The sequence below is a fragment of the Triticum dicoccoides genome, chromosome 2B (assembly GCF_002162155.2).
Source record: "Triticum dicoccoides isolate Atlit2015 ecotype Zavitan chromosome 2B, WEW_v2.0, whole genome shotgun sequence".
NCBI classification, from domain to species: domain Eukaryota; kingdom Viridiplantae; phylum Streptophyta; class Magnoliopsida; order Poales; family Poaceae; genus Triticum; species Triticum dicoccoides.
In genome coordinates, this window is record NC_041383.1 from 421350125 (window position 1) to 421364564 (window position 14440).

At 51.4% G+C, this 14440-nt stretch overlaps 2 protein-coding genes and 1 long non-coding RNA gene across 3 annotated transcripts; all 3 read right to left on the bottom strand.

The window, feature by feature from the left end:
* Positions 1-544: 544 nt before the first annotated feature.
* LOC119364005 (cingulin-like) lies at positions 545-2904 on the bottom strand. The gene is made up of 4 exons (XM_037629393.1): positions 2826-2904; positions 1713-2745; positions 1274-1561; positions 545-1188 (listed from the first exon to the last, which is right to left on the bottom strand). The coding sequence occupies exons 2-4, from the start codon at positions 1840-1842 to the stop codon at positions 989-991; spliced, it is 618 nt and encodes a 205-aa protein (XP_037485290.1). The 5' UTR covers positions 1843-2745; positions 2826-2904; the 3' UTR covers positions 545-988.
* Positions 2905-3009: 105 nt separating this feature from the next.
* LOC119364006 lies at positions 3010-4454 on the bottom strand. Its single transcript, XM_037629394.1, has 2 exons — positions 3445-4454; positions 3010-3355 (listed from the first exon to the last, which is right to left on the bottom strand). The coding sequence occupies exons 1-2, from the start codon at positions 3859-3861 to the stop codon at positions 3290-3292; spliced, it is 483 nt and encodes a 160-aa protein (XP_037485291.1). The 5' UTR covers positions 3862-4454; the 3' UTR covers positions 3010-3289.
* A 4069-nt stretch (positions 4455-8523) lies between these two features.
* Positions 8524-10830, bottom strand: LOC119364007. Its single transcript, XR_005174564.1, has 3 exons — positions 10590-10830; positions 10246-10480; positions 8524-9551 (listed from the first exon to the last, which is right to left on the bottom strand). It is a non-coding gene; the product is annotated as an uncharacterized LOC119364007 (long non-coding RNA).
* Between the last annotated feature and the right edge of the window lie 3610 nt (positions 10831-14440).

The following is a 14440-nucleotide window of genomic DNA, read 5'->3' on the forward strand; positions in this document are numbered from 1 at the left end:
CTGAGTAGAGAGAAATCCTCCCACTCGGGGGGCTTAGCTGCGACCCCGTACTCGCCTAAGTTAAAAACATTCCAAGTGGAGAGCAATCCTCCCACTCGGGGGCTTAGCTGCGACCCCGTACTCGCCTACGTCACAAATATCCTTTGAGCTACGCCACAAATACAACGTACGCCCCACCCCGATCCGCAAGGACAATGAGGTGTCGATTGAACACCACGTCTGAGTTGCGTCACAAGTACAATGTACCATCCCGATCCGCAAGGACGACGAGGTGTCGACTGAACACCACGTTTGAGCTGCGTCACAAGTACAATGTACCATCCCGATCCGCAAGGACGACGAGGTGTCGACTGAACACCACGTCTGAGCTGCGTCACAAGTACAATGTACACTCCTTCCCGATCTGCAAGGACGATGAGGTGTCGACTGAACACCACGTCTAAGCTGCGTCACAAGTACAATGTACGCTCCACTCGACAAAAGGTGAAAAAATCAAGTTAACTCAGAATCGAAAGGCGGTCGGAAACAGTTCAGAACCAAAATAAAAGCCATGATATTCAAGGAAACTCAAGTTCAGATAAATCCCGCAAAAGTTCAGGACCGCAATGGGTAGAAGTGCTCAGGCATCAAGCCTGAAAGATTTTAACGGTTACATAATCACTTGGCATTCCGAGGCAAATAAAAGTGGGGCATAATGTTTTGTTCACTCGTCGAGAGAAGGACTTGCTGGATCATAGAAACTGACAAGGTCGATGCTGTCTGCGATGCGAGTGGTGGCGTCAAGGAAAGTGTCCATGAAGGACTGGAAATTGTGCTTTTTGGTGTTCGCAACCTTGAGGGCTACCGGCTTGTCTTCTCTGACATCCTTGCAGTGCACTCGGACCAATGACAGGGCAACGTCAGCGCCACAGCAAGCAGATGATTTCTTCCATTCTTGCACTCGATTGGGTATTTGATTGAGTCGAGTCATCAGAGACTCGAGATCCTGTTAGAGTTCCGCCTGAGGCCAGATTTCAGCATCAATCCGCGTCATAGCCGCCTTCAGTCGAGCAAGATAACCCACAGCACTGTCCATACGTGACTCCAACCATAACACATTCATTGCAACGTCATCTTGGACAGGAGAGTTTATGGGGTCGAGACCCGTTTCGACCCGCCCAGTTTCTGCTTCAAAATCTTGACAAAGTTCTGCACAATCGGAAAAGTAGCGAGTCGACAGTTTAGCTAGATGTGTCAGTCGACATCAACAAATCAATCGGACAAGAGAAAATACCTTCAAGCTTCAAGACCAACTTCGCAGCAAGCTGCCCCAGATAAGACTCTAATTCGCCCTTCTTGGCCTTGAGGCTACCAACTTCGTCGGTCAAGCTTTCCTTGTCTTTCTTCAGTTGCTTGACCTCCCGGTTAGCTTGAGAAACGGCGGTCTTCAACTTGGAGTTCTCCTCTTCCAACTTGCTGACTGAGGCCAGCTTCTTGTCTGCAAGTGTTGTTTTCTCTCGCGCCTCCTTCTGGGCCGCGGCAAGATCCCGATCCTTCTTCTCCAGAGCTTGCTTCATTTTCTCTAAAGAAATAACATTCTTCAGACGAGCTTGAAGCTGACGGTTTTCACTACGCACATCTGTTCGAGTGAAATCACTTGGTTCAAAGAAACTAGAGAGAGAGAGAGAGAGAGAGAGAGAGAGTCACAAGATGGACAGTCGACGAGTGGTTACCTCCCATGATAGCTGCTTCGTCCTGAGCATTCTTGAGGTTCTTCTTGGCCAGTTCTAGATCAAGGTTGAGACTGATCTGCTTCTTATCCAATTCAGAAAGTTGGGATCCAAGATCACAAGACTTGTGCATTCAGCAAATAAGATATGTCAGTCGACGGAAACAAAAGTCAATCACAGTGAAAGTTGTTCTAAGACTACCGCCGAATCAAACATTCAACAGTAGTCTTGGGGACTACACCCAGTGGGTGCACTTAACGTGCCCCCACTAGTTCGGTTTTACACTCGGCATGGTTTGCCCAGCATGAGTAAAAAAAAATCTCAGACCCCAACCGACTACCAGCAATCAACCGCGGTCTCGGGGACTACACCCAGTGGGTGCACTCTGCGTGCCCCCACTAGTTCGGTTTTACACTCGACTCAACCTAGTCGATTCAAGTGGAAGAACTATTCAGCTCCAAGACAGAAAAAACCCCAGTGGGTGATTGGATGTGAAACATAGACCCATGATAGATGCACATAATAGATTCCAAAACGCTCATCCAAGAACACCATATGGACAGTGAAGAAATAGTCAGAAATCAACCGACCTTGACATTGGCTTGCAGAGCGGTGCTGGCATTATAAGCAACCTGACTGGCCTCATGCACCACCTTCATTTGCTCCATCACGAGATTTACCTGGAGAAGAGCCTCCCTGGCGGCACTTGGTGGGTCGTCTGAAGTCTGGTATGCAGCGAAGAGTGATGATGGCAGTGCAGCCGGAGCAGTCACACGGTCGGATGCATGGAGTTGTACTGGAGTGGCAGAGGGCTGAGTAGTCGACCCCGATGGATGGTCAGTCGACAATGGATTAGCAAAAGTAACATTGGTCCGAGCCGGATCTCCGGATCGCTGGACCACTGTCTCAAGCACCAATGACGACTGAAGCACCTGACCCTCGGCTGCTTTCCCGCTCGACGCCCTGCCCCTCCTCCTTCTCTCTCTCAAAGGCACTTCTTCTTCATCATATGGAAGCTCAATAACGTCCCGTGGAGCTGCAACAAAAAGCAACCTTAAGAGTTCAATCGACCAACAATCCAATTGGCAGAATAAATTCAAGTTGGATAGAGCGTACTAGCTTTGGAGGTGGCCGCGTCATCGGTTTCCTCATCACCTAGGGCCTTGTCAACGTCCATATCAGTCGCAGAAGTTGCAGGACTGGAAAAGTTCATAATCCACTCGGTCAGAACAGAAGTATCAGTCGGTGGAACAAAATGTAGAAAGAAAGAACACTCACCCAGAGGCAACAGGAACGTCCATCTTGAACTTGGGCAAGGTCTTCCGAGCCTTCGAGGGGACGACCTTGGGCTGCTTGGCGACCTTCTCCGTCGGCTCAGGAGTCGAAGTCCAAGTGCGCTTCTGTGCTTGAGTGCTTGGAGCCACGGTCTTGCCACGCCCGCCCGCTGGATCATTGAGCAGCTTGGATCGACACTCTGTGCGAGGTGGTGAGTCGACTATCTCGTCGTCGTCCGACTCCTTACTTTCCTCCTCGTCATCGTCTTCTGGAGATTGCCAGTCGCCGCTTTCTTCTGCGCTGTCCTATCCCTCTTGGTCTTGCTCCAAAGCTTGTTCGTCGTTGGGCATCGAGTACATCTTAGTATAAACCTACAAGACAAGAAGTCAAACAAATATCAGTCGAATTCAGAGATAGTCACAAAAGCATATTGAAGTACAGTCGGTAGTAGAGCTCAGACCTTATCTGGTTGGTTGTTGGCGTTGAATGGGTCGACTCTCCTGGCTCCCCTGGGGTTGTCCTTGTTTCCCGTAATACCTTTCAGCCACAGGGCCACCATCTTGTCCGTAACCTCCTCTGGATGAACTCGAGCGGTGTCGTTGGCTCCATAGTACATCCACATCGAGTGGTCACGAGCCTGGAGCGGCTGGATGCATCGATTGAGAAACACCTCCAACAAGTCCATGCCGGTTAGGACCACTCTCTCGACCAACATGTTTGTCTCCACCTTCTCCGCAGCGGTCACTTTCAACAAAGAAGGTTGTTGGGCGTGATCTAAAGAGAAAGGGGGAAGACCGGTCGACTGACCGGGAGTCGCAATATCCTGGCAGTAGAACCAGGTCGACTGCCAGCCCCTGACCGACTCAGGAAGTGTCATGGAAGGGAAAGCGCTCCTTTTCCTCTTCTAGATCCCCAAACCCCCGCACATTTGGATCACGTGCGTCCTCTCGTCACTCGAATTCGCTTTCTACACCGACTGGGAGCGGATTGTGAAGATGTGCTTGAAAAGACCCCAGTGCGGACAACAACCCAAGAAATTTTCACACATGGACACAAAAGCGGCGAGGTACATAATGGTGTTGGGAGAGAAGTGATGGAGCTGAGCTCTGAAAAAGTTCAAGAAACCCCTGAAAAAAGGTTGTGGAGGAAGGAAGAAACCGCGGTCGACATGGGTGGCGAGCAGAACGCACTCACCCGGCCGCGGCTGAGGCTCCGTTTCCCCCTTCGGCAGCCTCGCAGCTCCGTTGACAATCAGACCGGAGTCAGCCAGCTCCTCCAAATCCTCCGGCCGGAGCGAAGATCGGATCCAATCGCCCTGGGTCCAACCCGGCGACAGCGCAGACCTCGACGATGACCCTCGATTCATCTTCTTGCCTTTCGCCGCCCCCGTCGCCTTCTTCGCGCGTTCCAGCGCCGCCGTCTTGTCCTTCACCATGGTAGCGGGGCGGCGGCGTCGAGAGTGGAGGAGCAAGATGCGGTGGAGAAGCGGAGGAGGAAGAGGGAGAACAGATGCGCACAGTGCAGACGCCTCGGCCCCGACGCCTTTTAAGGACCCACTTTCAAGTGGCTGACGCGTGGGCCCGAGCAATCCTGTCAAATCCCGCAACAGTCGCGCGCTGTGTACGTGGCGAAAAAGGTGGCGCAGAAATCGAGGCGCTCTTGTCTATCCATCCCGCTTACTACGGCGCGCTCCGCCTCGCGCGCTTCCCCAAAATTTTGAATCCCGCGAGATCCGGGATACGTTGTAACCAATCGCGCCAAAGATTTCGCGTCAAAAAGTAACACTCGATGAGTGAAGGTATAAATCCACTCGGCAACTTCTGAATCGATCAAGGCGACTGAAACGAAGCTGAAGTTCCAATGTGGACCTCTAATCCAACATGGGTACTTGTGAAGCACAAGAGTCAAGGCAAGATCAACTTCAACCTTGTTTTCACTCGGACCTCAATCCATTTGGGGGCTAATGATGATGATATAGACCTAGGGTAGGGTCATAGGCCTGACCTATACGCCCTACCCAAGGTCACTACCTTAGAAGCAAAGACACCCAAGAGACAACATGGAGTACCAATTGAAGGCGTTGAGTGCAATCCACTCGGCCAGTCATGTCACTCGGGTACCCCTCCCTCCTGATATCATTCGACCATACAAGAAACCACTCGACCTACTGAAGACCAGGAGTCACTCAGGACAGCAACGGTCAGGCGTTCATTCCGTAGTCTTTAAGATCATTAATAGCACTTTATGACTGGCGTTATCAGTAACGCCCTATCTTTATGTACATTGAACTCCTTATAACGGGGGACGACTGGGGTCCTGGCGCACTCTATATAAGCTACCCCCTCCTCTAGCACAAGGGTCCGCATCCCCTGTAACACACACTCCCATATTCCAGTCGACCACCTCAGGGCACCGAGACGTAGGGCTTTTACCTTCTCCGAGAGGGGCCTGAACTCGTAAACACTTGTGTACAATCTCACCGTAGCTAGGACCTTACCTCCTCATTCGTACCCCATATACTTACTGTCAGACTTAGAACCACGACAACGTCCTCGTCGTCGGGCCACCGCCGCGGCTCCGTGAAGGAGGAGTCCGCATCACCACCACCACCGCGTCGGGCCCCGGCACCTGCCCCGTTCACCATCAGCCCTACGGTCGGCGGCGAGCGCGACCGGCAGTACATCGCCGCGGACATGTGCCGCCGTTATTGGCAGACGAGGACGCCGCTCCCCTGGAGCGACGTGCACCTGCCTAATAACTGGCACTTGTCCGCGGATCGGGTGTCGATCCCGCCGGTACTTGTGAGCGGCCGTGCGCGCAGCGAGGAGATTGAGCGCCGCCGCCACCTTCTCCCCGACGACCTGTACTATGACGCCATGTACGCCCTAGACTCCACCCTCTGGGACACTTGGTTCCAAGACGAGCATGACACGAGGCGCGCCTCGTTCTTCGTCGGCACCTCGTCGGGGTCGCGGCGGCCACGTGACCGCCGCGCAGCACGTGCTCCCCAGGTGCGCGGGCGTACACGGGTGCGCGGCCTCACGCCCACGCCGTCGCCGTCGCTTCACCATCGTCGTCTCCGTCTCCACCACCACCACCTCGCATGACAGCGGAGGAGGAGGCCCGACTCATGCAGCGTGTCATGGAGGACTCCATGCGCACGCACGATGAGCGCCAATGGGAGGGCCTCGAGGAGATGATGGCCCTCTCTGCAGCCAGCGACGTCGCCATCCCCGAGCTGGAGATGGTGAAGGCGGAGGACATGATGGAGGAGGAGCCGGTGGCCGCGTTCCACCCGGGCCTGGTGGGCCAGCAATGGAGCTGGTCGTGCACGGCTCCGGAGATGGCCGATGCCGTGGGGGCGTGAACTGGTGCCCCACGCCGCCGCGGTCACCGGAGCGGAAGGCCTCGCCACGGGAGGAGGTGATGCAGGCACCTCCGGCCTTCCAGCGCGCTCCCGTCTACAACGCACCGCCGTCCCACCTCTGGACGCCGCCAGTGTATGTTGACCTCGTCAGCGACGACGATGACAACGCAGCCACTGAAGACGGCGACGGCCACGGCATCGACGGGCATAGCAGGAGCGCGGGGTGGTGTTTTTTTCTTTATGTTAATTATGGCAATGTGAACCGTGAAACTAGGCCGTTTTGTGGCCGTAAACCCCCTAATTATGTTTATGTTTTTATGTTTGCGTTTATTTTATATTTTTTCGCACTTTTTTTAGTTTTTTGCCTTTTTTTAATCATGTCCATCCCGGACATGATTTGCGGTGCGGCCGCGCGTTGGGCGCACCAACAACCCAAACGACCCAACCGGACATGGGTCGCCCCATTGCCGCCCCAAACGGATGAAAACAGGCCAAACCGGACGTCCATTTAGGGTCGTGCGCTGGAGTTGGCCTTACAAGCCCAAGGGCAAAACTAGTCCAGAGAAGTCAACCAAGCAAAAAAGCAGAGTTGGACACTAGTTATGCAGAAATCTGGAGTTGGCCTTACAAGCCCAAGGGCAAAACTAGTCCAGAGAAGTCAACCAAGCAAAAAGCAGAGTTGGACACTAGTTATGCAGAAATCGGGTGTATGCTCAATGTATTTATATCCTCTTGATGCTTTATTTTAAACTAAAAATACGCCCTTTGTCGAAAAAAGCAGAAACCAAAGCATGAAGGCGGGGCTTAACCCTGTGACCAATAAGACCAAAATCTCTCTTAAACAACACACACCAACCAGGCAAAGGTGTCTGATGCTGAAATATACAAGCGTTGCATTGTTTCCAAACGTTCACAAGTCGCCACCTCAAAGAAACAGGGGCCAGCAAAAGATTGTTTAGCCGAGCAGAACATGGCAGCCATGTCATGATTTTGGGTTCAAGTTATGCCAATGTTGTTCATTTATCAAGGCTGCCTTTGAGGCGAAAATTCGATTCTGAGCCCGAGCTCAGATGATCTCGATATCTCTCCCGTTCACCCGCATGTGGATCCGCGTCGTTCAGTGTATTCAACGCTGTATTCGGGATGTACCGATCCAGGAAAATGCGGTAAAGCCGGCGCATTTAATGTGATGGCAGTTGTTACCGTCGTCTCCGGACCAGGAAAATCGGAGCGGCCCAGCCATTTTCCTGTGCCAGACAGACCCGTTTGGAGCGCACGGACGTCGTAACGGCCACCCCGCACGGCCCGTCATTATCATATTTCAATTGACTTATCCACTCGCTCGGAGTTAACAAACTGATACGCGGGCATCTATGTTGAGCGCCTACTCCAACGTGACAACCTGATTTATCGGCTTAATATCTACCCAAAGCCCAAAGAAGACCAAAACATAATTTTGTGCAAGTCTTTTCTTCTTAAGAGAAAAGTAAGTAAAACTGACTTTGCTAAAAAAAATCCTCTAAAACTCTTTTTCTAAAAATGTACCGCTTACCATAGTTATCCAAACAACCACTTAGTTAGACAGAGATCAGCGGTACTGCATCTTCTCCAGTTCTCTTAAAATATTTTTGCTCCATCTGTTCGTAAGCATGATTGGCATGGTTTGCTACTTTCCCTCTTCCATGATACTCCGTAGCTCTTAAATGAACCAAACATTTTGAGGGCTCCTCTATTTAAATGATTTTCATAAGAATTTTGAAGGATTAGAATCTTCAGGAATTTTTCCTACGTTCGTTGTTTGATTCATATGACTAATTCTTTTTATAGAATAATGGGCTTTTTGCGTCCTCTTGGTGAATGGCACCTTTTCAACCGAGCCAAAGAAACTCCCAATTATGTTGTGCACCTTACCAACTTACCAAGGTTGACATTGTTTTCCCTTACGGCTTGTTTGGTTATAGGGGAACAAATACTCCAGTGGAAAAAATCCACCCAGGGATTGGATCAGTCCTTCCAACCACCTTAATCCCTGCCACCCCAAATTTTGTTTGGATGGGGAAAAGGAACATTTTCAGCTGAGTCTATCCTCGTTTGCTTTAGACTAATGACACTTGTGTGGTCAAATGACATTTGACATAGAAACATGGTGGCTGGAAAACTATAAGCAAACGCTGACAACGAAAACTTTAAGCACAATCACGTTTTGTGCTGTTTTGCCATCCAAACTGATGGCGTATAAGCATCCAAACTGATTGTCCGTGGTCCATATAGACCAAATATAAATTGAGAAAAAAGAGTGAAATAATTGCAAATATAAATAAAAATACACTGATATCTGACAGGACAAAAATGTGGCCTAATGCGACAATACAACCATAGTTCATCGGCTGGAATGCAAGTCATAAAGCATTTCTACACACCGCAATTGCTCGAATGGGAAGCACCATGTGGCAGCACTGATCTCTTCTTTCATCCTCAGCTCATCCAAATCAGTAAAGTTACTATGAATTCATAAAGTTGGAAACAAAAAGGAAACATTGTACTGGAAGAGAAAATTTAGACAATTTGATAATTCCGCAACGGATTAGCGATATGCAAACAACAAGGGTGAATTGCCAATATTAAACTGGAAAGAAGTATGGGATTCTTCATGACTTGTTGAGGTTCAAGAATATGGCAAGCTAATAATGATTAGAGAGGGTGAATCTCGATCCAATTATCCAACATTAAGAAGCAGCAGATTACTCCTAGTTTGATCCACTCTCGTATCCATATTAACGCTAAATGAAAAGTGAATTCCTAATTAAGATATAACAACAGCTGAGAAAGACAAAAAAAAACCATCAAACTGTTCGTCGTCTTCCGTTGCACGCGGGAGGGCGGTGATACAAGAAAGAAGAAAACAACTGACGAGAAATTGAGAATCTGCTGAATCAAGTGCCAGGAAGGCTTCAGCTACTTACAGCAGCAAGGCATTGTTAAGAGGGTTGTGTCTTGTTTATACTTTTCTTGAGCCGAACTAGTTTGCACTTGTGTATAGTTCAAAGTGACACAAAAAGAGATAAAAGATGGAGGCCTTACCAGAGAGCAGGCGACAGTCGTTGTTGCCGGCTGCACCGCGTCTTTGCTCGTCGTAGTCGCTATTCCTCACCACCTCTTGTGCCAGCGCTGAATAGTCTTGTAGTTTAGTAACTTCTGAACTACAATGAGGATGAACCATTAGCAATATTAAGAATGTTCTTGTTACAGATTTATCAATGCCAAATACACAATAAGAAGGAAATAAACGAAAAGACAAGGTTAGAGATGTGTGAGATACAGAAGAAAAATAAGTTACATGCCACAACTGATGTACAAAAATAGTTTCTGGACCCTTCAATACAATTTTGCTCAATGATTGTCTACTGAACTTTTGAATGTCTCCTGACATAGGCAGGCACCTAATAGTGCAGTTTTGCTCAATGCAAGTGTCCCTTCAGTGCAGAGCAGATCTTTCACGATGAAGCCAAATCTAACAGCTATTATCACTTGCTCATGCAAGAAGAAGCAACGACAAAGACATTGAACCACACAGATTTCACATGACCGCACTTCTAGTTCAGCGCACGCTGCACACTAACAAGCCGTAACCTGAATTCACAAACAAACACCCATCTAATTATGCACGCTCGAATCAGTGGGACAACAGTAATTTTGATGCGCGGGCTGAACCAAGCTTACATATAAGTAAATCACAACAATAACTAAAATAAACTAGCAATTCCGTTTTGTTTTCGTTCTACAATCATTAAGACAAGTAACTAGCACATCACATAGCACGTAGAACTGGAGGAAACCATCATAGCAGTTGCAAAAAACAAGAACAGCTTAACAAAGCAAGGATGCAGGGTGTACCTTTTTGCCTAAGCCGGAGCCTCGGGTTCACCCTGTCCGTTGATTGAGCAGACCTTGTCGCCATTGATTGCCTGCGGCTCCCCCGCGACTGCGCACCCAACAGTTTTGCCCGCAACCTAAGCAGCCATTTGAGTCCACCTGAGCAGTAGGGGCGACATCAGCTCGCGGGAGCACCGCCAGAGGGACCGGATCAGGATGATCTACACTGTCCGCGAACGCTTCACGGAGCGGAATCCTGCAAGTTAGGCCAGGGGCGCCGGACTCAGCGTCAGTCGTCGGCTGTGTCATGGGGGCACACAAATCCTTGAATTCGCTAGATCTCCAATCGGGCAGGATCCAATTACCTGCCCACTGCATCAAGCAGGAACTCGAGCCTAGCATCTTCCATCGCTCACCGGCCGGGGCTCCCTAAGCTCGCCGTACCGCGCTGGATCTGGGCAAGCCTTTCGCGGTGGCGGCGGGCTTCAAGAACGACCTAGTCAGGAGGATTTGGTGGCTGACCTCTCTCGAGCCGAACCGTACGCACATGACGTCCGGTAGGCGCCGCGGACGGCCGTCACACGTATTGACGAACTGTTCCACGGCTCGGCAAAAAAAGTAAACGTTCTGGTCCGCGGCCCATGAAAATCGGCGCGTGGACAGACGCCCAGCCAGACGTTTCGGGCCCACTCTTGCGCACTGTTTCACGCCGTATCCGCGCTGTATCTCTGTTTCCGCTGCTTTTGCGTAGACATGCCAGTGCATGTTTCCGAATCACGAGAGCTGAGCCGACGCCAGCTATTTCGGGTGCAGCTGGGCTCGAGCACCGAATCGCTGCGTCCCTTTGAGGTCCCTTCTCACGAGAGAAAAACAATTCGCATCGCTGAGTTAGCCTTCTTCCATGCGAAAAGTTTCTACAATCAGCGGGGGCCGAGCCGTTTGTCTACAAATGAAATGAAAAGTGTGTTAGACTATGTATAACTTCTGTACCTATGTACCTATTGTAACACAACCATTATATATAATGAGATAAGTCATCCCTAGAGGGTTGTACTGGTTCCCAAAACTTATTGTCTTACATGGTATCACGCTAGGTTACGATCGCTTCCGCTTCTAAACCCTAATACCCGCACCGCCGCCGCAGCCGCCGCCGCGCCACCGATCGCGCTGCCGCCATGTCGAGCGCCGCCACCACCGGTTCCACTGCTGCGGGCTTCCTCCCGGCCTCTCTTGCGGCTCTGCTCAACCTCCCGCTCGATGCCGTCTCCGTTCCGGCTCCGATCGGGACAAGGAGCATCGGCTCCGTCTTCTCCACACCGCCGGCGCCCTCGCTCGGGCGTGACCTCGTGGTCCACACCGCGGCGCCGCAGTCCGCTGCGGATTCCGCAGGCGTCGTCCCGCCGCTCCTGCCGCGAGCGGATCACACCGCCCCGCTGGCGGGGTTGGCGGCGTCCGCCCCGGCCGCGGGCCTTGCGGCGTCCGCACCGGCCGTGAGCTTTGCGGCGCCCGCCCTGGCTGCGGTCCTGCCTCCTCCCGCATCGGCTTCGGTGCCTCCGGCTGCCTCCATGGTGTTTGCACCCCAGGCAGCCTCCTTGATGGGATCGTCTTCGTCGCCGCCGTTTCACTTCGGTCATCTCATCACCATCAAGCTCTCCGCAGACAACTACATCTTCTGGCGTGCGCAGGTTCTCCCGCTCTTGGGGAGTCACTACCTGCTAGGCTACGTCGACGGATCGCTTCCCTGCCCACCCGCGCTGGTAGACAGCGTGCACGGTCCGGTCTACAATCCGGCCCATCGCGTCTGGACGGGGCAGGACCAGGCGAACCTCTCCTCCATCCAGGGGTCGCTCTCGCCGGCAGTTGCCGGCCTTGTTGTCTTCGCGAAGACGTCTCATGAGGCCTGGACCATCCTTGAGCGCACCTTTGCAGCGCAGTCCCAGGCTCGTGTCTCTGCACTCCGTCGTCAGCTTGGAGAGTGTCAGAAGCTTGACTCCACGGCCACTGAGTTCTACAACAAGGTCAAGGGCCTTGCCGACACATTGGCCTCCATTGGACAGCCCCTCACCGACTCCGAGTTCAACTCGTTTATTGTCAATGGTCTTGATGAGGAGTATGATGCCTTAGTCGAGATCATCAACGAGCGGGGTAACTCGACACCCATGTTGGCACACGAGGTTTTCTCTCGGCTTCTTCTCACTGAGCAACGGGTCGAGACTCGCCGCACCAGGGGCACTGGCTCTCTCTCGGCCAACGTCGCCACCAAGGGTGGCCGCTCTTCTTCATCACCCCGGTCTCCCTTGGGGCTGCCACCGTCGCCCGCCTCGGCCCCCCCACCTACTGCGACCTTACCGGGGGCTGGCGGTCCACGTGTGTGTCAGCTTTGTGGCCGCGATGGGCACTGGGCCTCCAAGTGTCATAAGCGCTTCCAGCGAAGCTTCCTTGGTCTTGGCAATGACGGCAAAGATACACGCAACAATGCCCGTCAGGTCGCCATGGCTGATCGTCCCGCACCGCAGAAGCACCAGGGACACACTCAGTCCTACTCCATCGATCCACACTGGTACATGGACTCTGGGGCGACAGAGCATCTGACCAGCGAGATGGGGAAGCTTCACACTCGTGAACCCTATCATGGCTCTGACAAGATCCACACCGCCAATGGAGCAGGTATGCACATCTCTCATATTGGTCAAGCATCTCTTCTCACTAGACATGCCAATAGGAGTCTTCAGCTTCGCAATGTTCTTCGCGTTCCATCTGTGACCCGCAATCTTCTTTCAGTTCCTAAACTCACACGTGATAATAATGTGCTTTGTGAATTTCACCCTTTTGATCTTTTTATTAAGGATCGGGGCACGAGGGACATTCTTCTTAGTGGGCGGTTGTGCCAGGGCCTCTACCGTCTGGAGCATCCTGGCGTCGCTCGCGTTTTCAGTGGAGTTCAGGTCTCTCCGTCACAGTGGCATGCTCGTCTTGGTCACCCGGCCACACCTATTGTCCGTCATATTTTGCGTCGTCATGAGCTTCCTAGTTTGTCTAGTAATAAAGATGTAGCAGTGTGTGATGCTTGTCAGCAGGGGAAGAGTCATCAACTTCCTTTTTCGGAGTCCAGTCGTGAGGTGAAACATCCGTTAGAACTTGTGTTTTCAGATGTATGGGGTCCTGCTCAGACTTCTGTCAGTGGTCATAATTACTATATCAGTTTCGTTGATGCTTATAGTCGCTTTACCTGGCTTTACCTTATTAAACGCAAATCTGATGTGTTTGATATTTTTGTTCAGTTTCAAAAACATGTTGAACGTCTTCTCAAGCACAAAATTGTTCATGTCCAGTCGGACTGGGGGGGCGAGTATCGCAACCTCAACTCCTTCTTTCAGTCGCTTGGGATAGCTCATCGTTTAGCATGTCCACATACACATCAGCAGAATGGTTCAGTCGAACGTAAGCATCGTCATATTGTTGAAGCTGGTCTTACTCTTTTGGCTCATGCATCTGTTCCGTTTCGGTTTTGGAGTGATGCTTTCACCACTGCATGCTTTCTCATCAATCGTACTCCTACTCGTGTTTTAAACATGAAGACTCCCATTGAGGTTCTCCTTAATGAACAACCTGATTATACCTTTCTCAAGGTATTTGGGTGTGCTTGCTGGCCGCATCTTCGTCCATATAACAAGCGCAAGCTTGAGTTTCGGTTCTAAGAAGTGTGTTTTCCTTGGCTATAGCTCTCTTCATAAAGGTTACAAATGTCTTCATGTTCCCACTAATCGTGTCTATATATCTCGGGACGTCGTGTTTGATGAGCATGTTTTTCCCTTTGCCAACCTTCCTGTGTCCATTGTCGAACCACCATCCCTGCATTCATCCTCTGTTGCTTCTGACCAATTTGATGATGTTGCATACTCTCCTTTGCTGTTACCTAACCATGGTGCAGGAACCGGACGTGGAGCTCGTTTGAAGCTGTTGGAGGATTCACCATCATCATCGTCGTCTTCTGGTGGGCATGTCGATCGCCCTCTGTTGCATGGCATCGATTCGCGTGCCCATGCATGGTCACCCGACGAGCCCGTCGCGCCGAGCATCTCCACTGCTCGGTCTGCTACGCCAGTGATCGCCGAGTCTCCAGCGGTTCGGCCTTTTTCGCCAGCGGTCGCCGAGTCGCCCGTGGCTCGGCCCGTCACGCCGTCTTCGCCCGCGGCTCGGGTCCTCACGTCGCCTT